General features: G+C 49.1%; 1 protein-coding gene across 1 annotated transcript in view; it reads left to right on the top strand.

Annotated features, from left to right (window-relative positions):
• Positions 1–27,892, top strand: part of TMEM132B (transmembrane protein 132B) — an 816,836-nt gene that overhangs the window by 783,401 nt on the left and 5,543 nt on the right. Inside the window, exons 8-9 of the mRNA XM_069215373.1 lie at positions 4,995–5,268; positions 15,524–15,715. Of these exons, the coding sequence (XP_069071474.1) occupies positions 4,995–5,268; positions 15,524–15,715 (466 nt within the window). The remainder of the gene's footprint in view (positions 1–4,994; positions 5,269–15,523; positions 15,716–27,892) is intronic.

Genomic DNA, 27,892 nt, shown 5'->3' with positions numbered 1-27,892 from the left:
CCCTGATAGGGGCCATTCCTCCCCAAAAAAATAAATATATATATATATATATAGATATATATATATATATATAGATATATACACACATGTATAGGCACACATTCACAAAGCTACGCAAAAAAACGGGACAGGCCAGATATAAAAGTGAGTGTAAAGTTTTTAGTCCTTCTTTAATGTCTGACCTGTCCCGGTTTTTGCTCCTAAAAATCTGGTCACCCTATGCTACTAGACATTTATCAGATCTGGAGGCCTCTCACCGGTTACATGTCCAGGGCCTCCTAGAGATCTGGGGGTCGAGGAGTGGGGCTCCAGGGGAGTGGGGGTTAGGTGGGGGGGGGGGCAAGGGGTAGAGGGCCTCTGTCCGGGAGCCTCAGGACCTCCCTCTTCTGGACTACGGCTAGCAGACATTCCTCAGACCCTGGAGGCCTCTAACCAGTTACATGTCCAGGGCCTCCTACAGATCTGGGGGTTGGGGAGTGGGGAGTGGGGGCCGGGGGAGTGGGGGCTAGGTGGGGGGGCAGGGGGTAGAGGGCCTCTTTCCAGGAGCCTCAGGAGCTGAGGCCAGCTGCCTCCTCTGGACTCCTGCTAGCAGACATTTATCAGATCTGGAGACCTCTCACCGGTTACATGTCCAGGGCCTCCTAGAGATCTTGGGGTTGGGGAGCGGGGCCTGGGGGAGTGGGGGTTAGGTGGGGGGGCAGGGGGTAGAGGGCCTCTGTCCGGGAGCCTCAGGAGCTCCCTCTTCTGGATTCCAGCTAGCAGACATTCCTCAGACCCTGGAGGCCTCTCACCAGTTACATGTCCAGGGCCTCCTAGAGATCTTGGGGTTGGGGAGTGGGGCCGGGGGGAGTGGGGGCTAGGTGGGGGGGGAGGGCAGGGGGTAGAGGGCCTCTGTCCGGGAGCCTCAGGAGCTCCCTCTCTGGACTCCTGCTAGCAGACATTCCTCAGACCCTGGAGGCCTCTAACCAGTTACATGTCCAGGGCCTCCTACAGATCTGGGGGTTGGGGAGTGGGGAGTGGGGGCCGGGGGAGTGGGGGCTAGGTGGGGGGGCAGGGGTTAGAGGGCCTCTGTCCAGGAGCCTCAGGAGCTGAGGCCAGCTGCCTCCTCTGGACTCCTGCTAGCAGACATTTATCAGATCTGGAGACCTCTCACCGGTTACATGTCCAGGGCCTCCTAGAGATCTTGGGGTTGGGGAGCGGGGCCTGGGGGAGTGGGGGTTAGGTGGGGGGGCAGGGGGTAGAGGGCCTCTGTCCGGGAGCCTCAGGAGCTCCCTCTTCTGGATTCCAGCTAGCAGACATTCCTCAGACCCTGGAGGCCTCTCACCAGTTACATGTCCAGGGCCTCCTAGAGATCTTGGGGTTGGGGAGTGGGGCCGGGGGGAGTGGGGGCTAGGTGGGGGGGGAGGGCAGGGGGTAGAGGGCCTCTGTCCGGGAGCCTCAGGAGCTCCCTCTCTGGACTCCTGCTAGCAGACATTCCTCAGACCCTGGAGGCCTCTAACCAGTTACATGTCCAGGGCCTCCTACAGATCTGGGGGTTGGGGAGTGGGGAGTGGGGGCCGGGGGAGTGGGGGCTAGGTGGGGGGGCAGGGGGTAGAGGGCCTCTGTCCAGGAGCCTCAGGATCTGAGGCCAGCTGCCTCCTCTGGACTCCTGCTAGCAGACATTTATCAGATCTGGAGACCTCTCACCGGTTACATGTCCAGGGCCTCCTAGAGATCTTGGGGTTGGGGAGTGGGGCCCGGGGGAGTGGGGGTTAGGTGGGGGGTCAGGGGGTAGAGGGCCTCTGTCCGGGAGCCTCAGGAGCTCCCTCTCTGGACTCCTGCTAGCAGACATTCCTCAGACCCTGGAGGCCTCTCACCAGTTACATGTCCAGGGCCTCCTAGAGATCTTGGGGTTGGGGAGTGGGGCCCCGGGGAGTGGGGGTTAGGTGGGGGGTCAGGGGGTAGAGGGCCTATGTCCGGGAGCCTCAGGAGCTCCCTCTCTGGACTCCTGCTAGCAGACATTCCTCAGACCCTGGAGGCCTCTCACCAGTTACATGTCCAGGGCCTCCTAGAGATCTTGGGGTTGGGGAGTGGGGCCTGGGGGGAGTGGTGGTTAGGTGGGAGGGGTCAGGGGGTAGAGGGCCTCTGTCCGGGAGCCTCAAGAGCTCCCTCTCTGGACTCCTGCTAGCAGACATTCCTCAGACCCCGAGGCCTCTCAGCGCCCCTCTTACAGAGGTCCATGGTGGACAACTCTTTGTTATATTAACAGGGATAGAAAACCGTAAATCACACTAAACACTGGTAGTAAGTATGTGATAAGAAAACAGGGCTGTAACCCCACAATCACTTTATATCACCCGTGGGGAAGAGCATCCCCAGTCTGAACCCCCAGTGGTGCGGTGAGCAAGTTATGAATCTCGGAAGAAGGGGTCCTGCACCGCGGTGCTGGTGCCCCTGCTTCACCAGATTGTTTGACGATGGTCAAATCATGTCCTTTCTATGTCTCTGTCCCCTTAATTGTCATTATGTGATAGAGGTGAGCGAGCCACCGAAGGCGCGAGTCAAGCTCGAGCCAGATGCCTCGTTCTGGCCCAGCTCGAGGGTGTGTCGGTTCTTCTGGACCCGCTCTCTGCCCCCCGCACTCTAACCTTCTAGGCCAAGACTTAAAGACAAAGCATGAACTGTAGCTGTGAAATGAGAGCAGAAGCGACACCCAATGCACAATCTGGATACAGAAAACCTGGGACCAATCCCAGCTTCCCCAACTGCACAACTGTGTGATCATTATCACATGCGAGAACACCCTTAACAATGTGAGACCAGGGCGTGCCTGTACGCAACCTCTTGTGTTTTATTCAATAAACTTTATTGTTGATCCCTAGCCTAGGCCACACGGAGGATCACATGACAACTGCTGCATCATGAGTCACTAACAGCATTGCCAGGGCGCGAAAGGCATGAATGTTTGTAAGTTGTCTGAGAACTATTGCTTTTAATAACTCCCTCTCACTGCAGCCAGGTCATCTGCTGCACTAAGGTCAAGCACTGCTGCCTGCTAATGAACTACACTTGCTTCAGTGTTAAAGTCTCTCGTATTTGTGTGTTTGTTCCATGATGGGGCAGTTCCAAGCCCTTCGCGCCACCTTAGTGCCGACATAGCTTCATTTTTTTCATGCTAAGTTGGCGCTAAGGTGGCTTTTCTGCTGCGCCATATTTACACACTGGTGCAATGCTCATATTGCGCCACTTTGGAACCCCTTGCACCACTTTATGCTTGCACCAGGCATTATGTATGCAATGAGGGGCGCTCCGGCGCAGGGGGGGGCCCAAAAAAATGGTGTAGTGAAATTTACAGCATTTGACTGCACCATTTTTTCCATCATTTTTAATGCCTGCTCAGAGCATGCGTTAAAAGACGCACCCGTTATATTCCGTGGGGCTCCCTGTGCCTTGCTTCACTGGCGTCAACATTTTTAAAGCTAGTGCAGCAAAGCAACACAATAGCATCCTAAATGTTGACGCTATTGTGCTAACGACCTCCAAAGTGCGCTATCTTGTAAACACGGTGCAGCCATGGCGTCGTTAGGTGCCAGTAGGAAGGTGCTGCTTTCTTGTAAATATGCCCCAATGTCTTTTAAAGTGAAGGCGTTCCCAACAATAAGACGTGCAGGACACCTTCCTTGCTCCACTTAAGATGTAAATAAATGTTTGCCTGTATAACAGCTTTCTGAATATCAGTGCTAAGTGAAGTAAACAGCAGCCCACAGAGTGGCATAGAAGGGTCAGGGGACTGCCCGTGACTCCCGGACATGCTTTGGGTATCTCTGTACTAATGTATTGTCTCCACACATTGTGAGCTTGGAAGAATCCCAGCTAATCTCAAAGCCTCAGATGTCACTATTCCAACAGCCCCTACTCAATAATCGCTCCATTGTCAGGAGAGGTGAGTTGGCCGTATAGTTGGCTATTACCCAGCTGCAGAATTGGGGGTCGCAGTCCACTGCCTTTAGGGCGTGCTCCAAAAATGCATTATTCACAAAGTCTAACACTTTCTCAGTGTGAAATAAAGTCAGGCTCCACTTGTACGTATATGGGCTACGTTGTCCAGAAGAAGAACACGTTTTTTGTATAGTGCCCAGCTACCCTGCCTAGGTCCAGTTGGAGCAGCATTAGATGATTGAGGCAACATGCCGGACACTCAGAACCAGATGACACCTGGGTTAAGCAATGAGCTCGGCCTGTGGGACCCACAGGATCTGTCCATGATTTATGGATCACAGAGGTTATAGCCTCCTTCAAGGAGGGTCTGTATGCAAACCCCAGGGTGTTAAGGAGAGTGTCCCCTTCCGACATCTCACTGTCCGTAGGCCCATGCCGTACGTCCATCTGCTAGGCTATGGACCACATCAGCCCCAGTCACAGGGCAGAATTGTATAGTCTGCAGATGATGGCATCAAGCTTCAGCACATGTCTCATCCCTGCTCTTGAACTGGCTAGAATGTCCTTCTAACAGAGTTGTGTCTTGTAGAAATGAACCCTGATAAAGGGGCCTGTTCCCTGTATATTATTCACAAAAAATACAGCAGCCAGCTAAAGTTATCTAACCAGAAGAGCCTTTGGGAATCTTTGCCTTTTGTCTCCCTACAGGAGTGGTTGCCAGAGTACTTCCTTCCAGCTATGCTGCTGGTACAGCAGCTCTCTCTTCTAACCAAGCTTCGCTTTGCCTCAGGCTCACACACTATCTTTTGAAACCATTGTCCCTGCTAGCAATGCATCTCCACTGCAGATGTGAATAGCTCAAATAACACCGCTCAAGCAGCTTCCCACCATCCACACATGGTTGCAGTGGCCATGTGTGTTGAGAAGACTTCCTCTGCGACCTCTCTTGCCTAGCTTCATCTCTTACCCTCACAGACTTTCTCCATGCACCTTCCATGCACAGTGATATTGACAGGGTAAGTGTCTTGCACAAGGATAGTGACTAGTCTGGGTAACTCCTCTCCTTTCCCTTCTAGGCCAACACGGGACAGTGATGATGAGGATGATGATGAGCGGAAGGGGAAGGGCTGCTCCTTGCAGTACCAGCATGCCATGGTCCGTGTCTTGACCCAGTTTGTGTCTGAGTCATCGAACTTGGGGGGTCAGCTGACCTACATGCTTGCCTCGGATTGGCAGTTCGACATCACTGACCTGGTGAAGGATTATATGAAGGTGGAGGAGCCACGAATCGCCAGACTAGACTCTGGAAGGATCCTGGCTGGCCGGGAGCAGGGCATGACCACTGTGCAGGTGAGATGTGTGGTACAGCCGCATGATTAGGGTAACACTGATGTGTGGTGCAACTGCATGAAGGGTGTAACACTGGTGTGTGGTGGGGCGAATGAGAAGTGTGTATCACCACTTTACAGGTGAGATGTGTGGTGGAGCCGCATGAGGTGTGTATCACCACTGCCCAAGTGAGCTATGTTTTGAAGGCGCATGAGTAGTGTATCCCCACTGCACAGATGAGATGTGTGGTAGATGGGCATGAGTTGTGCATCCTCATGATCTAGGTGAGATGTGCGGTGGAGGCGGATGAGTAGTGTGCCTCCACTGTACAGGTTAGATGTGTGGAGGATGGACATGTGTGGTGTATCTGCACTATCTACGTAAGATGTGCGGTGGAGCTGCATGAGTAGTGTGTCACCACTGTCCAGGTGGGATGAGCAGTAGAGGCAGATGAGTAGTGTGCCTCCACTGTACAGGTTAGATGAGTGGTGGATGGGCATGTGTAGTGTATCCCCACTATCTACGTAAGATGTGCGGTGGAACTGCATGAGTAGTGTGTCAGGTGAGGAGTGTAGTTTAGGGTCATAAGTAGTGTACCCAAACTATTTAGGGGAGATGTGTGGTGGAGGTACATGAGTAGTGTTTCCACTGTACAGATGAGATGTGTGGTAGACGAGCATGAGTTGTGTATCCCCATGATCTAGGTGAGATATGCGGTGGAGGCGAATGAGTAGTGTGTCACCACTGTTTAGGTGGGATAAGCAGTGGAGGCAGATGAGTAGTGTGTCTCCACTGTACAGGTGAGATTTGTGGTGGAATGGCATGTGTAGTGTATCCCCACTATTTACGTAAGATGTGCAGTGGAGCTGCATGAGTAGTGTGTCACCACTGTTCAGGTGAGATGTGCGGTGGAGGTGAATGAGTAGTGTGTCTCCACTGTACAGGTGAGATGTGTGGTGGATGGGCATGTGTGGTGTATCTGCACTATCTACGTAAGATTTGAGGTGGAGCTGCATGAGTAGTGTGTCAGGTGAGGTGTGCAGTTTAGGGGCATGAGTAGTGTATCCCCACTATTTAGGGGAGATGTGTGGTGGATGTACATGAGTAGTGTGTCCCCACTGTACAGATGAGATGTGTGGTAGACAGGCATGAGTTGTGTATCCCCATGATCTAGGTGAGATGTGCGGTGGAGGTGGATGAGCAGTGTGTCTCCACTGCACAGGTTAGATGTGTGGTGGATGGGCATGTGTAGTGTATCCCCACTATCTTCGTAAGATGTGCAGTGGAGCTGCATGAGTAGTGTGTCACCACTGTTCAGGTGGGATGAGCAGTGGAGGCAGATGAGTAGTGTGTCTCCACTGTACAGGTGAGATGTGTGGTGGATGGGCATGTGTAGTGTATCCCCACTATTTACGTAAGATGTGAGGTGGAGCTGCATGAGTAGTGTGTCACCACTGTCCAGGTGGGATGAGCAGTGGAGGCAGATGAGTAGTGTGCCTCCACTGTACAGGTGAGATGTGTGGTGGATGGGCATGTGTGGTGTATCTGCACTATCTACATAAGATGTGAGGTGGTGCTGCATGAGTAGTCTGTCAGGTGAGGTGTGAAGTTTAGGGGCATGAGTAGTGTATCCCCACTATTTAGGGGAGATGTGTGGTGGAGGTGCATGAGTAGTGTTTACACTGTACAGATGAGATGTGTGGTAGACAGGCATGAGTTGTGTATCTCCATGATCTAGGTGAGATATGCTGTGGAGGCAAATGAGTAGTGTGTCTCCACTGTACAGGTGAGATGTGTGGTAGATGGGCATGTGTGGTGTATCTGCACTATCTACGTAAGATGTGAGGTGAGCTGCATGAGTAGTGTGTCAGGTGAGGTGTGCAGTTTAGGGGCATGAGTAGTGTATCCCCACTATTTAGGGGAGATGTGTGGTGGATGTACATGAGTAGTGTGTCCCCACTGTACAGATGAGATGTGTGGTAGACAGGCATGAGTTGTGTATCCCCATGATCTAGGTGAGATGTACGGTGGAGGTGGATGAGTAGTGTGTCTCCACTGTACAGGTTAGATGTGTGGTGGATGGGCATGTGTAGTGTATCCCCACTATCTTCGTAAGATGTGCGGTGGAGCTGCATGAGTAGTGTGTCACCACTGTTCAGGTGGGATGAGCAGTGGAGGCAGATGAGTAGTGTGTCTCCACTGTACAGGTGAGATGTGTGGTGGATGGGCATGTGTAGTGTATCCCCACTATTTACGTAAGATGTGCAGTGGAGCTGCATGAGTAGTGTATCACCACTGTTCAGGTGGGATGTGAAGTGGAGGCAGATGAGTAGTGTGCCTCCACTGTACAGGTGAGATGTGTGGTGGATGGGCATGTGTGGTGTATCTGCACTATCTACGTAAGATGTAAGATGGTGCTGCATGAGTAGTCTGTCAGGTGAGGTGTGCAGTTTAGGGGCATGAGTAGTGTATCCCCACTATTTAGGGGAGATGTGTGGTGGAGGTACATGAGTAGTGTTTACACTGTACAGATGAGATGTGTGGTAGACAGGCATGAGTTGTGTATCTCCATGATCTAGGTGAGATGTGCGGTGGAGGCGGATGAGTAGTGTGTTTCCACTGTACAGGTGAGATGTGTGGTGGATGGGCATGTGTAGTGTATCCCCACTATCTACTTAAGATGTGTGGTGGAGCTACATGAGTAGTGTGTCACCACTGTCCAGGTGGGATGTGCAGTGGAGGGACATGAGCAGTGTATTCCTTTTACCGTTGATATCTTTGGTCAAGGCACATGAGTAGTGTGTCACCACTGTAAAGGTCAGATGTGTTGTGAAGGTGCATGAATAGTGTGTCCCCACGACCAATGTGATGTGTGGTAGTGGTGCATGATTAGTGTGCCACCACTGTGCAGGTGAGATGTGCATTGGAGAAGCATGAATAGAGTTCCCCACAATCAAGGTGTGATTTGTGGTGGGGCCATATGAATAGCGTATCCTTACTCAACTGGTGATAATCGGTGAAGGCGCATGAGTAGTGTGTAACCCCTGTCCAGTTGAGTTGGTCATTGGAGATGTCTAGATGTTTCCATGCCTGGCTCTATTTAACCCTTTCACTGGTGGAGGGTTCACTCACCCATGGACCAGCGGTCTGGTCCTTGAGACACTGTGAGCTTCACTTGCTTGTCTGCACTTATACAAGCTATGTAGTTGTTGGCACATTCAGGGGTATTTCTTGGTGCAACTTGTGCATCAGAACTGTTATTTATCGCTTATTTGTTTAATGTAAGCCTAAGGCTTCCAGTTTTCACTTTCACCTGGTTTTGTGCATTCATGATGATAGCAAAAAAAATACATTTCCCTGTCTATTAATTTTAAATACATTAAGTACAGAAATGATGTGGTCTTCAGTTTTGTCATTCTCTATAATCTGGGCAGTGGCTAGTCAGGCAGACAGCTGCACTGGTGTATATTACAAAGCTAATGTTGCTTCTTCATTTAACACGAAAGACATTGGCAAAATATTGGTAAGTTGAAAGGAAATACACTATTGATAGATAGAGGTGAAATGTAAATAAAGTAAATACCATACACCTTTGAGCCCTATTCTTGAGGCACAGTATTCCTTCAACTTCAAGCTGGCTCTCCAGACTGAGTACCATGTATGATTAGACAGGATAGACCGAAATGAACATCAAGCTTACTGGCCGTGAGGAGCGACTTCTCTTTGCTGGATGAAGCTAAAAAGCATCTTTAAAAGGTTTTTGAATGGAAGGTCACGAGTCGTTTCACAGTCACGAGTCGTTTCACGGTCAGAAGTCCTCCTCTAGAAGGAGTAAATGAGGTCCTTTCCTCAGACTGACAATGAAGGGTTGACCTGAGCATCAATGCTGTTATCCAGTGGATAGTGATGGCTGAAGGTTGTGTCCTGTAGATTCTGAGACTTGAGGGGTTATGTGGTTGGTATCCCATTGAACGACTGTCCACCCCAGAAGTGTGGTTAGGATGCTGGTACTTTATAGAGAATCCCTGGTGGAGAAGGACGTCCATGTAGGTGGGGCAGCTGGACAGGGTCAAGGTTCCACCAGGAAGAGACAATTGAGGTTGTGTTGGTTAATATGGGCTTCCCGATCCATCGTGGGGGCTGCGGTGGAACAGTTTTGGTGGATAAGGAGAGTAAAAGCCACCCTTGTTTAGGTGGGTGTTACCATGGGACGCAGTTTGATAGGGTCACCTATTCTAAGTGAGACAATCGTGCCATGGATGATCTGAGGAGGGTTTTATTGCTGAAGCTACACATCTGAAACAAGAATTGGAAAAGCCAATAGGTCTGACTTTAAGGGAATGTGCTATGGTAATGTGAAGCATTACAAGTAAAAAGCATGGAACGGATACGTATTTGTGTGGAAGCAAAGAGCTGTAGAGTAATAATGGTGTAGGTTAGAAGTTCAGGTGAAACTTGAATGGTCAAGCCAGACCTAAACATCCATGCAGGTTAATGACTGCCCTTCTCCCATCTCTGCTCATGCCAGAAGGGCACTTATTTTTAGGAGGTTGTGCAAATGTGATAAGAAAAATACTGTCGCTCACAGTGCAACAGCCAATGGGTGAACTGGGTGGTTGAAGTGGGCTGGCACATGGCGCATGCTGTGGTGGGCAGAAGCAAAATGTGAGTGACACGGGAACAGCAGCTGAGAGCCCCTTTATTTTTGTAGATATGTGGGCATTTTTATTATTTTATTTTTGAATGCATGAGTGGTGAAAGACAGCTATATATGCTTCTAAGCCACACCTAAGAATGCAACATACCTAGATAGGCTCATGCAATGATAGAACACCTACCAGAGTGAGAAGCTGTGAAAGTGAAAAAAAGTCACAACAAACAAACAGTTCTTAATTAAGTCCCAATCCTGTGGAAGTCACATTGACAATAGAAATTGGGTAAAGTTTGTTAAACACAAATGCAGTACAAATGTGGATGTAAACATCTCATTCACAACAAATGAAATAGAGGATGGAAAAACTACACATGAAAGTCCTGATATAGGGAAATCCAACATGGCATTACGTTTCTAAACAAACTTTTGCAATGCAATCGGTCTTGCATTTGTGAGAGTTAGGACTACTGCGTTTTAATTGACAATGTCTTTTTTTATGGGTTTTGGTTTGGAGTGGACTGTATGTATGTGGTGTGGAGTGGAATTATGTGGGTTGGATTGGGATTGTTTGTTGTGGAACTGTGTGGTGCAGAGTGGATTTGTGTAGTGGAACTATGTGGCATGGTGGATAGAGAGGGGTGAGAGCTGCACAGAAAGGCCGAGAGAGACAAGTAGTTTGTGCACAAAGTGGTGAATGAACTCAAAACAGAGGAGTAGAAAGAGTGTGTGAGAAGGAGACAAATCAGGGGGGAGCGGGCCACAGATGCATAAAGAGGGGGAGGGCCTATGTATGCTGAAGAGACCCCAAAAAGAGGAGGAGAGCGTGGGATAGAAGGACAGAAACCTTGAAAAGGCACTGGTAAGAAACTTTTTATCTCTCAACAACAACATGGAGGCCTTAACTGAAGCTGTGACAGCCTAATGCATTTCCATGCAAAATGAAGGAAAACCACAAAGACGCAGACATTTGCAACTGAATTTGGATGGATTTAGTCATCTTAACTGCCTGGATAATGTGTTACCCGCCAGGTTAATGCTGCATCTATATTGTCAAGACACACAGGAAACCTGCAGGTCAGAATGGGCCATTACATTGGTGATGTGGCACATGGTTTAGTTCAAGTCACTAATGCTCACAATGTTTTACAAACTTTACAAGTAGTGGCATGTGTAAGCTGCTCTAAATCGTGATTGAAAAGCACTGATCTTGCCATCCCCAGTCTCTTTTTATGCTGTTCGAATGAATGCAGATACTCCCGCTTGGGAGGAGTGACATGACATTTCACTTGGCAGTACTGAGGGGGTAACTGATTTATTACACCCACTAAGGCAGTGGGAGGGATCACTTTGTTGAACTGTGTGACAAAACCAAGCCAATGGTTACCCTCTTCCATAAAACAGCAGAATGGGCCTGTACAGTGCCATTCACATGGGAGCACACAGGCTCAAAACACGGTCACCCAATAGAAAATCACATTCCCTTGAGTGGACGTACCTTAAAAGACATGCAGCTCCATTTAAGGTGTGCATACTATAAATATAACACATTATGTATCAGTATTGCCTGGACAGAGATATGTGTGGACATCCATATTCCTGTTGACACACTGTAGACATATGTGTGTCTAAACGCTTGTATGTGAATAGGAGAGGCCGCTTTGAAAGGAGAGGCACAAACAAACAACATGGCTGCCCCAGGAATGGCTTATTGCTATCAAGTGGCTTGAACAAATCAGGATTCAGCTTTGCAGTGCAGAATATGGGCAGGAGACATTTAGGGGGTCATTATGACCCTGGCGGAAGGCGGAGAAGCGGCGGTAAGACCTCCAACAGGCTGGCGGTCTTTCCTCAGCGTATTATGACCATGGCGGTTACTGCCATGGTCATCCGCCGGTTCTCCGTTCCGTCCGCTAGGGCGGAGATGGCCGCCGGGCTGGAGCCCTGGGTCTCCAGCCTGGCGGCCGTCCCTATACCGCCGGCAGTATTTTGACCCGGCTTACCACCGTGGATTTCCTGTGGTTGGAACCGCCATGAAATCCATGGCGGTAAGCACTATTAGTGCCAGGGAATTCCTTCCCTGGCACTGATAGGGGTCTCCCCCACCCCCACCCCGACTCCCTCCCCTACACCCCCCACCACCCCTCCCACCCCCCAAAGGTGGCAGGGCCCCCCTCCCCACCCCGACCCCGACTCCCAACATCACAGAACTCACACACACCCGACACGCACGCAGGCACCACCAACACACACACCAACATACATGCCTACATCCACACACAGTCAGACACGCACACCCACATACAAACATACACGCACACATCCATACAGACATACCCACAGACATACACGCACTCATTCCCAATACACACAACACCCCCGCAAGCATACACGCACTCACACACCCCCTCTACATACACGGACGCGCACCCCCATGCACCCACACAACACCCCCCACCCCCCTCCCCTAACGGACGATCGACTTACCTGTTCCGTCGATCATCCGGGAGGGGATGGGAGCCATGGGGGCTGCTCCGCCGACACCACACCGCCACAGAACACTGCCACGCCGAATCACAGGACGTGATTCGGTGGGCGGTGTTCTGCTGGCGTGGCGGTGAAGGTGGAGCAACCTCCACTTCCCCGCCGCCCGCCAGTATGGCTGTTGGCGGCTCTCCGACGGAAAAAGGACGGAGAGCAGCCAACAGTCATAATACACCGAGCGGCAAACCGCCACTACTGGCGGTCTTCCGCACGGCAGTCCCTCGGCGGTCTTGTAAAAAGACTGCTGAGGTTGTAATGACCCCCCTTAGTGTGTCCTCGAACGTACACAATTTAATATGCTGGTATGTTCACAGGGAGCAAGCTTTCCCGTTTAATGGCCATGTCTCAAAGGAAGCCTCTTTTAAAGTGTTGCTAGTAACAAAGGCGGCTGCCAGTTACTTATCCTAGGGGGTGCTGTCGAAAGTCTCTGAAACAGAATTTTGTGCTAAACGAATATCCACCGCCCCTTTAAAAGCAGCACAAGAAAACCACCCGAAAATGCTTGTCCACCACATTGAAGAGAACAATTTAGTTTGGGCGGTGCCATGCGATGTCACATACAGCTGATAAAGGTATCACCAGTGTTCAGGCAGATGTTGCCAGAGCTGAGGGCTTCTGCCTTCCCAGGGTTGGCATTGCCTGAGGCAGGCAGTTCCAGTAACTGTCTGGAAGAACCAGAGTAGAAAAGAGAGACAGCAGGGACTGTGGGGAGGAGAGGGGAGGCTGCAGTGTTGCAGGTAGCAGTGCTGATGGGAGAACTGCAAGGGAATGAGTTTCAGAAGGTGAATGCGGCAAGGGTGGAGAAGATCAATGCAGTATAACTTAAAATGAGGCATGCGGTAGGACTGGCAGTGGCCGAGGAGGGCTTTGGGGGTGCTGGACCAGAGAGCTACAGGAGAGGAGGGTAGATAGTTTGGAGGAAGGCAACAGGGATGTGAGAAAGAATAGACAGCGGGACAGCTGGAATGGAAGCTAGGAGCAGAGTGGGGGCACAACTGCACACCAAGCTAGGGCCCCCAACTGGCGAACCTCTGCTGCCTTGCCTCTCTGGCGCCTTCATCACCACAAGACCAGGGCTTCCAGCCTTTGTGTCCTGCTCAATGCTGGCCAGGGCACTTCAGACAAGACCCGGATATATGACACTGGAAGCTGTTGCCAACAAACCAAAACAAACCCACCTTCAGACCTGGGTTCCTAAAATACAGAATCCCAAATTGAAAACACATCATGCCAACAAGCCAAAAGTATGAGAAACACATATAAATCTCTATTCTCCAAAATCATAATTCTGGAAAAAAACATATTTTAAATAAAACAATAAAACAATACAACACCGCGGTGTCGGTTCCGGAGTCGGTGCAGGAGTCATCGGGCCAGTGAGGTCACATGCGTTGTAGCCATGGGGCTACCTAGGGCCTACCTTAGGGGTGCCTTACATGTAGTAAAAGGGAAGGTTTAGGTCTGGCAAGTGGGTACACTTGCCAAGTCGAATTGGCAGGTCTGAGCCATGTTTACAGGGGTGGCATAACCAGTGCTGCAGGCCCACAAGTAGCATTTGATTTACAGGTCCTGGGCACCTATAGTGCACTTTACTGGGGACTTACCAGTAAATCGAATATGCCAATCATGGATAAACCAATCAACAGTACACTTTACACAGAGAACATATGCACTTTAGCACTGGTTAGCAGTGGTAAAGTGCCCAGAGTCCTAAAGCCAACAAAAACAGGTCAGAAAAAATAGGAGGAAGGAGGCAAAAAGACTTGGGGTGACCCTGCAAAAAGGGCCATTTCCAACACTACCAAAAAAGCATTGTTTTAATGAAGCACGTTGGCTGTGAGGTGAGTGTCACACCGAGTGGGAAGTGCTCATTAAGAATTTCAACCCAAAAAAGCATAAAACAACGATGTAAAATAGAGAAATCACTAGCACACATGAACACGCACCAACAGTGTAACACGAGCAGGCAAGAAAAAAAAGTGGTTCCTGAAAAGAACTGATATCCGTCTAAAGTGTAAGAATACAGTACTTGGCAAGGGCTCCTCAGCTAAGAATGGAAGGGATGTATCAGCTGCGCAAACCAGTTAAGAGTCAGCAAAGAAGAGCGACAATGAAGTCAAAATATGGTAATCAGCGGACAGGATCAAAGCCCTTTTAGTGAATACAGCAGGTCTTGCAGATAGTGCACGCACGCTGCCTAGGCTCAATGTAATAACACAAAAGCAGACTTTAACCCCACAGCTGGGGACGCATCACAGTGTAACGTAAAACTCTCGCATTGAAGCTACAAAATGTCTCCATGCTACACAATAGAAGATAATTAAACAGAAATACAATAAATGGAACTAAGCATGTGAAAAGCACACACAAAATGTAAACAACTACACTTATCATTTGCTAACAGCTCTAGGAGAGTAAACACACATAACAAAGTCATGCCACAAAAACACACTGAGAATCAAAACAATTAAAGTCAGAAAGGAGAGCATAAAGAAATGTTAGCTGAGCACAAAAAATATTGAAATCCACTATTTCTGTAAAAATCTTTATCTCGGCAACTTAAAAGAAAATTCAATAAAAAGCCACATGTTTAACTAATCACTGCCGAGATCAAAAAAAGAAGTGAGGCCACCTGCTCTGTCTCTAGGCCACACCAAAAAATGTGGAAAATGAATGAAGGGCGAAGCTTCAGACAAAAAAGACCAAATAAGGGGCTCAGAACAATTGAAAGTGGAAACGAATGAAAATAGGAAGAAAAGAGCAAAAGGTGAAATCTTTGCCCAAATAGTATTACCATGTGTAAAAATATCAAAATAATGAAGCAATACTACCTAAAAATGTGTTGCATTATATAGCATAATTTTGCTATTCTTGCAGCATAATTTATCCAACTCAGCCACATAATTTGGTGCTTTCCTGTTGCATAATTCCACTGGCCCTGCCAATAAGTCTGTGCTCATATGTTAAAGGCGATACCTACTATCAATGCTTGTTTTTATGTGTAGGTCCTTCATGAAGTCCAGAAAGTTTACAAATGTGTGCCCTTTCTAAATGATCTTCCATGTGTGTTTTTTTTTCCAGGTTTTATCGCCCCTTTCTGACTCCATCTTGGCTGAGAAGACCGTGACCGTGATTGATGAACGGGTCACAATCACTGACATGGGGGTGCAGCTTGTGGGCGGCCTGTCCCTGACTTTCCAAAGAAATAGAGGGAATAAGAGAACCCTCCTAGCAACAGCTACAGCTCACAATGTTCTCCAAGCCCCTAAACAGGTAATGTCCATGGAAGACTGAATCACAAAGATATTCCGTGATATATCACACCAGTGGATAACGAAGATCACCGCAGCTCTGGAGAGGGGCAGTGTACTTCTTGCACAGTATAAGAGTGGAGAATACAGGTCACTGCGCCTCTAGGGGTGGCAGTGTACTTCTAGCACTGTGTAAGCATGGGGAATCAATCAATCAAACATTTCATAGAGCGTGGCAAATCACCTGTAAGGGTCTTGAGGTGCTAGAGCTGTTCGCTGCTGTGTGGAGGTTTGATCATTTGAACATCCAGGCCCTTAGTTCTCTTCTGAATGGCTGGCGTGATGGTGCAGTCCTGAGGTGAAGGGGAGGTTGTTCCAAGCCTTGACTGCCAGGTGCAAGAAGGAGTGTCTTCCGCTGTTGGCTCGACAGATCTGTGGGGTGTCTACGAAAGAGAGGAAAGCTGATCGGAGGTGTCTGGTCGGTTGATCGAAGGTCAGGCGTTTGTTGATGTATGCTAGTCCTTCACTCTGCAGAGCCTTGTTGTCACGTACTGCGCTGGACTTCTCACCTCTGGATTTCGGATTGGCGAATACACCAAGGGGGTCATTCCGACCCTGGCGGTCATAGACCGCCAGGGCCGGGGACCGCGGATGCTCCGCCAACAGGCTGGCGGTGCATCCAGGCCAATTCTGACCGCGGCGGTAAAGCCGCGGTCAGAAAAGGGAAACTGGCGGTTTCCCGCCGGTTTTCCCCTGGCCTGAAGAATCCTCCATGGCGGCGCTGCAGGCAGCTCCGCCATGGGGATTCCAACCCCCTTACCGCCAGCCTGTTCCTGGCGGTTTACACCGCCAGGAAGAGGCTGGCGGTAACAGGTGTTGTGGGGCCCCTGGGGGCCCCTGCAGTGCCCATGCCACTGGCATGGGCACTGCAGGGGCCTCCTAACAGGGCCCCACAAAGATTTTCGGTGTCTGCATAGCAGACACTGAAAATCGCGACGGGTGCAACTGCACCCGTCGCACCCTTTCCACTCTGCCGGCTCCATTCGGAGCCGGCATCCTCGTGGAAGGGGTTTTCCCGCTGGGCGTGCGGCCTTCTGGCGGTCGCCCACCCGCCCAGCGGGAGACTCAGAATTACCGCAGCGGTCTTTTGACCGTGCTGCAGTATTCTGGCGGGGGAACTTTGGCGGGCGGCCTCCGCTGCCCGCCGAAGTCAGAATCACCCCCCAAGTCTTCTACAGGTCCTGGATGTTCCCAGATAAGGGCGACCCCTTCTAGTAGCCACGGTGCCGCTTGACAGGCTACGCCTAAGCAGACCGTATCCTCCAGAAGGAGTCCCAGAGGGAAAAAACCCCAACACTGGGGAAAAAACCTCTAACAGGAACTCCTGAAGGAAAACAAGAAAAAACAGGACTTGACAACAGGAAACAAAAATAGGCAATATCCAGGGTACAAGGCAGGAAAAAAGGAACAGGCAAAAATATCCCAAGGCAAAAGCAGGAACAAAGAACAGGCAAAAATCCCCCAAGGCAAAAAAGCAGGAACAAAGAACAGGAGCAAACAGCACAACCAGAAGGAAGTGTTTGCAACGCAAGGAGGAACAAGACTGACTGACTTATATACTAAGAAAAGGGAAGTGACATCACAGGAAAGGGAAGTAACACCATCTTGGATTGGGAAAAGCCCATAGATCAGTATAGGAAAAAGGAAGTAGTATAAAAGAAAAACAGAGCATGCTGGGACATAAACACGAAGAAGACAAGATGGACACAACATGGATAGAGACAGGCAAAAGGGCCAACAAAAAACCCACCACCAACAATAAAAGAAGAACAAAGGGTACAAGTAAGTGTAGCGCGACCGGGAGCGAAATATATGCTTCCCAGAAAGCATAGTCAAAAAACGCGGAGAACGGTGCTCCGAATATCGGTAGCGCGTTCCACCCGCGAGGACAGAAAGGGAATCCGCGTCAGAGCGCAGCGTTACAGTAGGTCCCCTCCCCGAGGCTCCAGGTTTGTCAGGATGATTGTAAAAAAACAGCCGAACCAAACGGGGAGCATGGACGGAGGAATCATCTTCCCACGAACAGTCACTGAGGGGGTATCCTTTCCAGTGGACCAAAAACTGTAGTTTGCGTCGAAAAATTCTGGAATCACAGATCTCCTTGACTTCATACTCAGGTTGTCCGTTGATAGAAAGAGGAGGTGGACGTTGGAACTGGCGATGGTAAGGATCAGGAACAAAGGGTTTTAACTGGGACACATGGAAAACAGGATGAACCCTCCAGGTATGAGGTAAGCGGAGACCCACAACTACAGGATTCAGGATGTGCGAAATTCGAAAGGGTCCATAAAAACGTGGTTTGAACTTATTGGTGGAAAACCGGGATGGTAGAAATCTGGAAGAAAGCCATACCTTGTGGCCCACTTGATACAAAGGTGCGGCTTGCCGATAACGATCAGCCTTTCGCTTCATAGCTTGTTTCGGAGCTAGGAGAGTAGTGTGAAGTAGGCCCTGGATTCGACGGATCTGTCGTGAAAAAGAAGTGACTGCAGGCACAGAAGAGGATGTTCGAGAAACAGTAGTGAAAGTCCTCGGATGAAATCCATAAGTACAATAAAAGGGTGTGGTCTTGGTCGCACTATGTATTGTGTTGTTATAGGAGAACTCGGCAGGAGCAAGAAATTCCAACCAATTGCTTTGTGTGGCATTACAGTAACATCTCAGATACTGCTGAAGTTCTTGATTCACTCGTTCAGTTTGCCCATTCGTTTGTGGATGGAAACCCGAGGATAAAGAAATTTCAATGTTAAAGAAGGCACAAAAGGCTCTCCAGAAACGTGATACATATTGGGGCCCTCTGTCCGAAATGACTTCTAGAGGAAGACCATGGAGGCGAAAAATATCTCGTAGAAAAATGCGACTCATTTCTGGGGCCGTTGGTAGTTTCTTCAAGGCTGAAAAATGGGCCATCTTGGTGAATGAATCTACGGTTACCATGATTACTTGGTTACCAGAGGAAGTAGGTAGAGAGCATATGAAATCCGTGGATAGAGTACACCAAGGAGCGGAAGGAACCGGTAAAGGTCTTAATAAACCTGCCACCTTAGTTCGGGGTGTCTTAGTCTGGGCACAGACTGGGCATGCTGACACATAGGTTTCAGTGTCTTTCTTTAGCGAAGGCCACCAAAAAGATTGCTGAAGCAGTTCCTGGGTCATCCTGATACCTCGATGACCGGCTATAGGAGAATCATGGCACATTTGCAGGGCTTCTGTCTGCACTTTCTTGGTAGGTAGGAAGAGAGCATGTTGATGATAGAAGTAGTTGTCCTTCTTCTGCAAAAAAGAAGTCACTTTATCCCATTCTGAAGCAGACAGAAACTGGTACTCGGATTGAATGCGTTCTTGAAAAGATTGAGTAGCTCCGATGATCCTGCTAGACTCAATAAGATGTGGAGAGGAGTTCTGGGCTATGTCAGGATATCTGCGGGATAAGGCATCTACCACTAAATTCTGGGAACCAGGTATGTACGTGATCACGAAATCGTACTGGCTAAAGAAGAAAGCCCATCGAGCCTGACGACTGTTGCGACACTGAAAGCTCCAAAGACACTGAAGATTACGGTGATCAGTCCTAGCTTGAAAAGGCTCTCTGGAACACATCAGGAAATGCCTCCATTCCTTACAAGCTACTTTGAGAGCGAGTAGTTCTCGTTCCAGTACAGAATAATTTTGTTCAGCCTCTGATAGAATATGTGACAGATAAAAGATAGGATGTTCCAATCCATCATTGTCTTGCTTCTGCAGCAGAACTGCTCCAATAGCTCTGTCTGAGGCATCAGTCACGACGATGAATTTCTTGGTATTGTCAGGATGACGCAACACGGGTGCTCGGGTAAAGGATGTCTTTAATTCTTGAAATGCATGTTCAGCCTCCTTGGTCCAAATGAAACCCTTCTTCAGGTTCTCTTTCTTAATTGTTTGTGTTATGAAACTTTGTAGGTAGGCAAAGTTCTGAATAAACTGACGATAAAAGTTTGATAACCCAAGAAAACATTGCGTTTCTTTAATGGACATTGGAGAAGGCCAGTCTAATATGGCACTGACCTTGTCAGGATCCATGGATATTCCGTGTTGATTAATACAAAACCCGAGATACCTTACTTCAGATTTATGGAACTCACACTTCTCAGGTTTACAAAACAGATGGTTTTTCTTGAGTCTTTCCAGGACTTGCAGGACATGATCTACATGGTGCTCAGGATCACGGGAAAATATCAAGATATCATCCAAATAAATGACTACATATTGATTGAGTACATCAGAGAACACTGAATCCATAAATCGTTGAAAAACAGAAGGGGCTTTGGTCAGTCCAAAGGGCATAACACGATACTCTAGTGCCCAAAAGGGGTACGGAAAGCAGTCTTCCATTCATCTCCTTCCTTGATCCGAAGGAGATGATAGGCACCCCGTAAGTCTAATTTAGTAAATATCTTGGCTCCTTGAATGGCATCCAGTATATCTCTGATTAAAGGCAGTGGATATCGATCCTTAATCGTTATTCTGTTGAGTTCACGAAAGTCCACACAAGGAAGCAGATCCTTAGTCTTCTTTGGGACGAAGAAGAGAGGAGCCCCAGCGGGGGACGTGGAAGGAGCAATCAAACCGGTGTGTAAGTTGTCGTCTTAATATTCCCTTAACACCTTCTTTTCTTGGTCTGTCAGAGAATACATTCGACCGAAGGGAACGACTTCATCAGGAATTAAAGGAATAGCACAGTCATAACTGCGATGAGGTGGCAAAATAGGATTACTAGGTTTCTGAAAAATCCCGATATATTCCTGATAACAATCTGGAACCCCCTGGATAATATTAATAGAGTTCGTGTTATCCTTAGTTGACTGACAGGAACTTTTTGGAGTCCAATAAGAAGTAGTGGAATAACAATTCTGTTGACAAAATGAAGACGTTAGGGATATAGTTCGTGTTTCCCAATTGATATAGGGGTTGTGTCGGTCTAACCAGGGAATTCCCAAAATCATGATGTGATTTGGTGAGGCTATGAGATCAAAGGCAACGTGTTCTTGATGCCCCCCAAATGTCAAACAAAGAGTAGGAGTTGAGGCCACCACAGGTCCTGAGGTTAACGGAGAGCCATCCACTGTGTGAACCTGCTCAGGGGTTTCTTTAGGAACGCGGGGAATTCCTTTACTAGTAGCCCAGGTCTCATCCAGATAGAGTCCACTGGCTCCACAATCAAGGAGAGCCAGAAGATGTTCTTCTTGATCTTGTGAACTTTGTAACTTGACCGAGAGGATAAAGAGGGTGGACATGCTTTCTTTGGAGGAACATATTGATGGTACTTCAGCTCCTCCCGTCTCCTTCCTCCTTACAGGGGACGGGAGCTGGCGTTTCCCGCAGGCCTTGAGGGACGTACCGGACAACTACGGATCAGGTGACCAGCCTTACCACAGCATAGGCAAAGTCCCCTTCGTCGTCGTTCCTCCCTTTCTGACTCCGTCAATGGCCCACGAACCAGATCTATCTGCATGGGCTCTTCATGGGGAGGTGGAGAGACTTCAGATGGACTATCTTCCGTTCGCCGACTGCTAGCACAGAAGGTACCGGGCTGGTATGGGGCTCTAGTTCTACATCTTTCAATCTTGCGCTCTTGAAGTCTATACTCGATGTTCATAGATTGATCCATTAATTATTTCAAAGAACAAGCTGGGGTAGAGTGTACAAGCTCATCTTTAATTTCTTCACGCAGGCCTTGGCGGAAAAGGGTTACGAAGGTGCGTTCTACCCAGGAGGTTTCAGCTGCCAGCTGTTTGAAGCGGGTTATATACTGCAGTACATCCTGATTACCTTGCTGAATGTCACATAAGGCTTCTTCAGCTGCTGCTTCTACCCCAGGTCTCTCAAACATTTGTTTGAATAGAGTCAGGAAAGCGGAATAGTTAGCCAGGACTGGGTCTTCTGCAGAAACCAGAGGAGTCGCCCAAGCAAGCGCCGGACCAGACAAGGCGCTGATTAGATAGCCCACCTTATTCTTATCCGAAGAAAACTGGAGTGGACGAAAGACAAAGAAAACCGTCAGGGCATCCAAAACTTCTTTCATCTTTAAAGGATCTCCGGAATATCGAGGAATAGTAGCAGACACGGGTGGTATGTCCATTGATCGGGAAGACAAGACCTGTCGTAGCGCAGTGTTCTCTGCCCGTAACTGTTGTAACTCTTGGGCTTGTTGTTGGAGAGTCTGTAACATGGCTTGAGCATTTTCTGACGCCGCCCCATGTGGATCTTCCATGGCTCTCTCGCAACGCAGAATCTTTTGGCGTTGCAATCTGTCACGTACTGCGCTGGACTTCTCACCTCCGGATTTCGGGTTGGCGAATACACCAAGTCTTCTACAGGTCCTGGATACTCCCAGATAAGGGCGACCCCTTCTAGTAGCCACGGTGCCGCTTGACAGGCTATGCCAAAGCAGACCGTATCCTCCAGAAGGAGTCCCAGAGGGAAAAAACCCCAACACTGGGGAAAAAACCTCTAACAGGAACTCCTGAAGGAAAACAAGAAAAAACAGGACTTGACAACAGGAAACAAAAATAGGCAATATCCAGGGTACAAGGCAGGAAAAAAGCAACAGGCAAAAATATCCCAAGGCAAAAGCAGGAACAAAGAACAGGCAAAAATCCCCCAAGGCAAAAAAGCAGGAACAAAGAACAGGAGCGAACAGCACAACCAGAAGGAAGTGTTTGCAACGGAAGGAGGAACAAGACTGACTAACTTATATACTGAGAAAAGGGAAGTGACATCACAGGAAAGGGAAGTAACACCATCTTGGATTGGGAAAAGCCCATAGATCAGTATAGGAAAAAGGAAGTAGTATAAAAGAAAAACAGAGCATGCTGGGACATAAACACGAAGAAGACAAGATGGACACAACATGGATAGAGACAGGCAAAAGGGCCAACAAAAAACCCACCACCAACAATAAAAGAAGAACAAAGGCTACAAGTAAGTGTAGCGCGACCGGGAGCGAAATATATGCTTCCCAGAAAGCATAGTCAAAAAACGCGAGGACAGAAAGAGACGCCGCGTCAGAGCGCAGCGTTACACTTGTAGGCGTGGGCCAGCACCTTGAACTAGCATCTCGTCTGAATTCGGAGCCAATGTAGTTTCTTGAGATGGGGTGTAATGTGGGTCCTTCTGGGGAGGTAGAGTATGATTCTTGCCTCTGAGTTCTGTATTGTCTGGAGCCATATTAGGAGGCGTGCAATGATTCTTATGTAAAACATGTTTCCGTAGTCCAGTCTGCTGGTGAAGAAGGCCTGCCTGATGGTCCTTCTGGTGTTTGCTGGGAACCACCTGAAGATCTTGTGGAGCATGCAAACAGCATAGAAGCAGACAGATAAAACTGTGTCAACTTTTTTCTTCATGGATAGCTTGCTATCCAGGGTCATGCCAAGGTTGCGGGCATGGTCTGTTGGGGCAGGGGGGTATTCGAACTCTGCTGGCCACCATGTGTCGACCCATGACAAGGTGTTGTTTCCAAAGATGAGGACTTCTGTTTTTTTGGTGTTGAGCTTGAGACAGTTGCCCTTTATCCAGTCCGCGACGTTCATCATGCATCTGTGAAAGTTAGCTTTTGTGGTGGAGTGATCTTCAGACAGTGAGAGGATGAGCTGTGTGTCATCAGCGTAGGATATGATTTTGAGTCCGTGTGATCTGACGGTGATGACCAGGAGAGGGTCATATGGGTGTTGAAGATGGTTGGGCTCGGGAACTATCCTTGGGGACTCCACAGATGACCTTCTTGGGCTCTGAGGTGAACGGTGGGAGACAGATCCTTTGAGTTTTGCCAGTGAAGTCTGAGGTGATCAATTTGAGGGTGTTTCCTTGATTCCCGATGTGGTGGAGTCTTTTGATCAGGATGTGTTGATCAGGATAGGGGGCAGAGAGATGGGCCAGTAGTTCTTCAATTAGGCTGGGTCGGCGGATGGCTTTTTCAGGAAGGGCCTCGTTTCAGCTTCGATCCAGTCCTCAAGGAAGGAGGCTGCAGTGATGGAGATGTTCAGGACCTTCCGGAGCTCATCGCCAATTGTCTTGCTTCTGAGGTTGAAGATGTGGTGGGGCCAATAGTCCGTGGTGCTCCTATGTGCATGGAGTTCATTATGGAGATGGTGTTTTGCAAGGTGAGGAGTTCCCAGTGGGTAAGAAGGTGTTAAGGGTTTGTGTTTGGGGGTGTAAGGTGGTTGATGCTGTCTGAGGCAGAGGGCTGGTATTCAAAGTTTTCGTAGATGGCTAAGATCTTTTTGTGATAGAAATCTGCGAGGTTGTCATTCCTGGGAGGGAGTGATCTCATTCTCTGTGGCTGCAGAACGGTGAATTATTTCACTGTAGCGAAACGTTCTTTGCTGTGGTTTGTGCTGGCTTTCATGTGGTCTGCTAGTGCGCCATTCTTGTTTTTTTTTTCAGGAGGCAGTGGTACTGGTTGAGAGCGGTCCTGAAGGCAGTGCCGTCTTCTGTTTCTTTGCTGATGCGTCACTTCCTTTCAAGTTGTCTGCAGTTGCATTTAGTGGAGTGCAGTTCCTCTGTGAACCACATTGCTCTTTTGCTTTGTTCTTTGAACTTGGTTGTTTCGGCAGGGATGATGGCATCAGCACATTTTGCGATCCACTGTGAGAAGCTGTTTGCTGCTTGTTCAGAGTTGTGTGTAGAGTCTGGGAGGTGGGGGCAGAGAGTGTCGTTACACTGATCTTTGATACCTTTTTCCAGTTTTTCTGCGTGGATATGGGGAGCACGGTGCAGGGTGGGTGGGTCCTGATATGGTGAAGTGTACGCTATGGTGGTCGGACCAGGTGAGTGGTGTTGTGTGTATGTACCTAGCTCTGTGGTAGGAAGTAAAAATAGGGTTGAGCATTTGTCCTGCTTTATGGGTAGCGTCAGTGACGAGCTGCTTGAGGCTGATCTTGCTCATGCTTTCCAGGACGTCGGTGGAGATGGTGTTGATGGGTTAATTGAGGAGGAAGTTGAGGTCCTCTGGGAATATGTAGTGCTCGGAGTCGACTGCATGCGGGGCAATGAGTTCCAGGATGGCATATTAGTAGTTGGGTTGTGGTCCTGTTGGTGTGTAGACAAGGGTGCCTCTGATTGTGCTTTTTCTGTCCGTGTAGAATTGGAGGTTGAGGTGTTCCATTACTGGTGTCGGGTCTTCAGTGGATGTCATGCAGCGGATGGCATCTCTGTAGATGATGGCGATTCCACCAGTGCTTGTTGGTTTGGTCCCGGTGTGTTATCTTGTAACTTTCAGGGATGGCGGTGGTGATGTCTGGTGCAGATGCGGTATTAGCCAGGTTTCTGTGAGAAAGATGATGTCCGGGTGAGAGAGGAGATCTGCGGCGTGTTTACTGAGTGAACCTGCATTGAGAAGGATGCACTGGAGTTGTGTTGTAGTGGTCTCGGTTGACGTGGCGGGTGCTGCTGTATTTGCGGTGTTGCTGGTGTTGTTGGTTGCTTCGGTGCTTAAGGTGAGGATTCAGTGTCAGATGAAGAACGGTCCTTTGGTGGTACACAGGGATGTGCAGCAGCAGTGGTTTTTGGTGCGTCTGGGGTCCAGGGCTCGGAGGTCAGCAGTGGTGTATCTTCGTGGAGTGGAAGAACCAGGGGTCCTGGCATTGGCCGCAGCCTCCAATAAGCAGGTCCTGGGAGGAGGAACGGGCGCTAGGAGGTGGTAAATTGGGCAGCAGGCGGGAGTATCAATGGGGAAGAAAGAATAATCATTAAAAAAAGAGGCAAAAAACAGGAGAAAACACAGAAAAATTTGGGGTAAGAGGAGAAAGCAGTAAAAATGTGGCAAAAGGAGGAGAAAGTACTCCGAAAAACGGGGGAAAGGAAGGAGAAGGCAGTAAAATGAGACAGAAAGCAGGAGAGAGAGATGGATCAGCATGGGAGTGCTTGGTCTGGGGCCTGCACCGCCTCTGGGGTGCTATGTACTTCTTGCACGGCGTAAGAGTGGGTAAATCGAGTTCACTGCACCCCTGGGGGGTATTGTACTTCTTGCACGGTATAAGAGTGAGTAAATACAGTTCAATTCACCCCTGGGGCGGTAGTGGACTTCTTGCATGGCGTAAGAGTGGGTAAATACAGTTCACTGCACCCCTGGGGCAGTAGTGGACTTCTTGCACGGCGTAAGAGTGGGTAAATACAGGTCAATTCACCCCTGGGGCGCTAGTGGACTTCTTGCACGGCATAAGAGTGGGTAAATACAGGTCAATTCACCCCTGGGGCGGTAGTGGACTTCTTGCATGGCGTAAGAGTGGGTAAATACAGTTCACTGCACCCCTGGGGGGTATTGTACTTCTTGCACGGCATAAGAGTGGGTAAATACAGTTCAATTCACCCCTGGGGCGGTAGTGGACTTCTTGCATGGCGTAAGAGTGGGTAAATACAGTTCACTGCACCCCTGGGGCGGTAGTGGACTTCTTGCACGGCGTAAGAGTGGGTAAATACAGTTCACTGTAGTTCTAGGAGGAAGAGTACTGCCTACACTGTGTAAGAGTGGGGAATGCAGTTCAATGCATTCCGGGGTGGTGGGGAGTGTACTTCTTGCATGGTCACTGCAGCTCTGGGGGGCAATGTACTTCTTGAATGGTGTAAGAGTGGGGGACACAGTTAACTGCACCTCTGGAAGGCAGTGTACTTCTTGCAGTGTAAAAGTGGGGAATACTTTTCACTGCAGCTTTGGGGAGCAGGGTTCTTCTTGCACAGTGTAGGAGTGAGGAATACAGCTAACTGCACCTCTAGGGGGAGCAGTGCACTGCCTGCACAGTGTAGGAGTGAGGAATACAGTTCACTGCAGCTCTAGAGAGCAGTGCACGTCTTGCACAGTGTAGGAGTGGGGAATACAGTTCACTGCAGCTCTGGGGAGCAGTGTACTTCTTGCACAGTGTAGGATTTAGGAATACAGCTAACTGCACCTCTAGGGGGAGCAGTGCACTGCCTGCACAGTGTAGGAGTGAGGAATACAGTGCACTGCAGCTCTAGAGAGCAGTGCACGTCTTGCACAGTGTAGGAGTGGGGAATACAGTTCACTGCAGCTCTGGGGAGCAGTGTACTTCTTGCACAGTGTAGGATTTAGGAATACAGTTCACTGCAGCTCTGGGGAACAGGGTACTTCTTGCACAGTGTAGGAGTGAGGAATACAGTTCACTGCAGCTCTGGGGAACAGGGTACTTCTTGCACAGTGTAGGAGTGAAGAATACAGCTAACTGCAGCTCTGGGGGGAGCAGTGTACTTCTTGCACAGTGTAGGAGTTGGGAATACAGTTCACTGCAGCTCTGGGGAGCAGTGCACTTCTTGGACAGTGTAGGAGTGAGGAATACAGTTCACTGCAGCTCTGGGGAGCAGTGCACTTCTTGGACAGTGTAGGAGTGAGGAATACAGTTCACTGCAGCTCTGGGGAACAGGGTACTTCTTGCACAGTGTAGGAGTGAAGAATACAGCTAACTGCAGCTCTGGGGGGAGCAGTGTACTTCTTGCACAGTGTAGGAGTGGGGAATACAGTTCACTGCAGCTCTGGGGAGCAGTGCACTTCTTGGACAGTGTAGGAGTGAGGAATACAGTTCACTGCAGCTCTGGGGAGCAGTGCACTTCTTGGACAGTGTAGGAGTGAGGAGTACAGCTAACTGGAGCTCTGGGGGAGCAGTGTGCTTCTTGCACTACTTGAGATTGCTAATGCATTTCACCACACCTCTGGGGGACTTCTTGCACTCTGTGAGAGTGGCTAATGCAGGTCACTGCACATTGGGGGCGATGTAATTCGTGCACTGTGTAGGAGTGGGGAATGCAGGGCACTGCACCTCTGGCAGCAGTGTACTTCTTGGACACTGTAAAAGTGGTCAACGGAGTTCACTGCAACTCTGGGGATGCAGTGTCCGTTTTGCACAGTGTAAGAGTGGGGAATGCAGTTGACCTGAGCTCCACTGGAGGAGGGAATGTAGTTCAGTGTAGCCATTATAGGGTGGTACAGCAGCCTAGTGCAGCCATGTTTAAGTGGCACTTCACACAGCTGTGTAAGGGGGAGATTCAGTTCTCCGAAGTCTCTTACGAGTGGGTTTAAGGACAAAAAGCATGTGCTGTTTTTGAAGGCCTTCCACTCTTCAGTTTTTCTTTTTTAAACCTGCATTTGCCTTTG

The sequence above is a fragment of the Pleurodeles waltl genome, chromosome 11 (assembly GCF_031143425.1).
Source record: "Pleurodeles waltl isolate 20211129_DDA chromosome 11, aPleWal1.hap1.20221129, whole genome shotgun sequence".
In the NCBI taxonomy this organism is placed as follows: Eukaryota; Metazoa; Chordata; class Amphibia; order Caudata; family Salamandridae; genus Pleurodeles; species Pleurodeles waltl.
The sequence above is the reverse complement of the archived record's forward strand: the minus strand, read 5'-3'. Positions and strand labels throughout refer to the sequence as shown.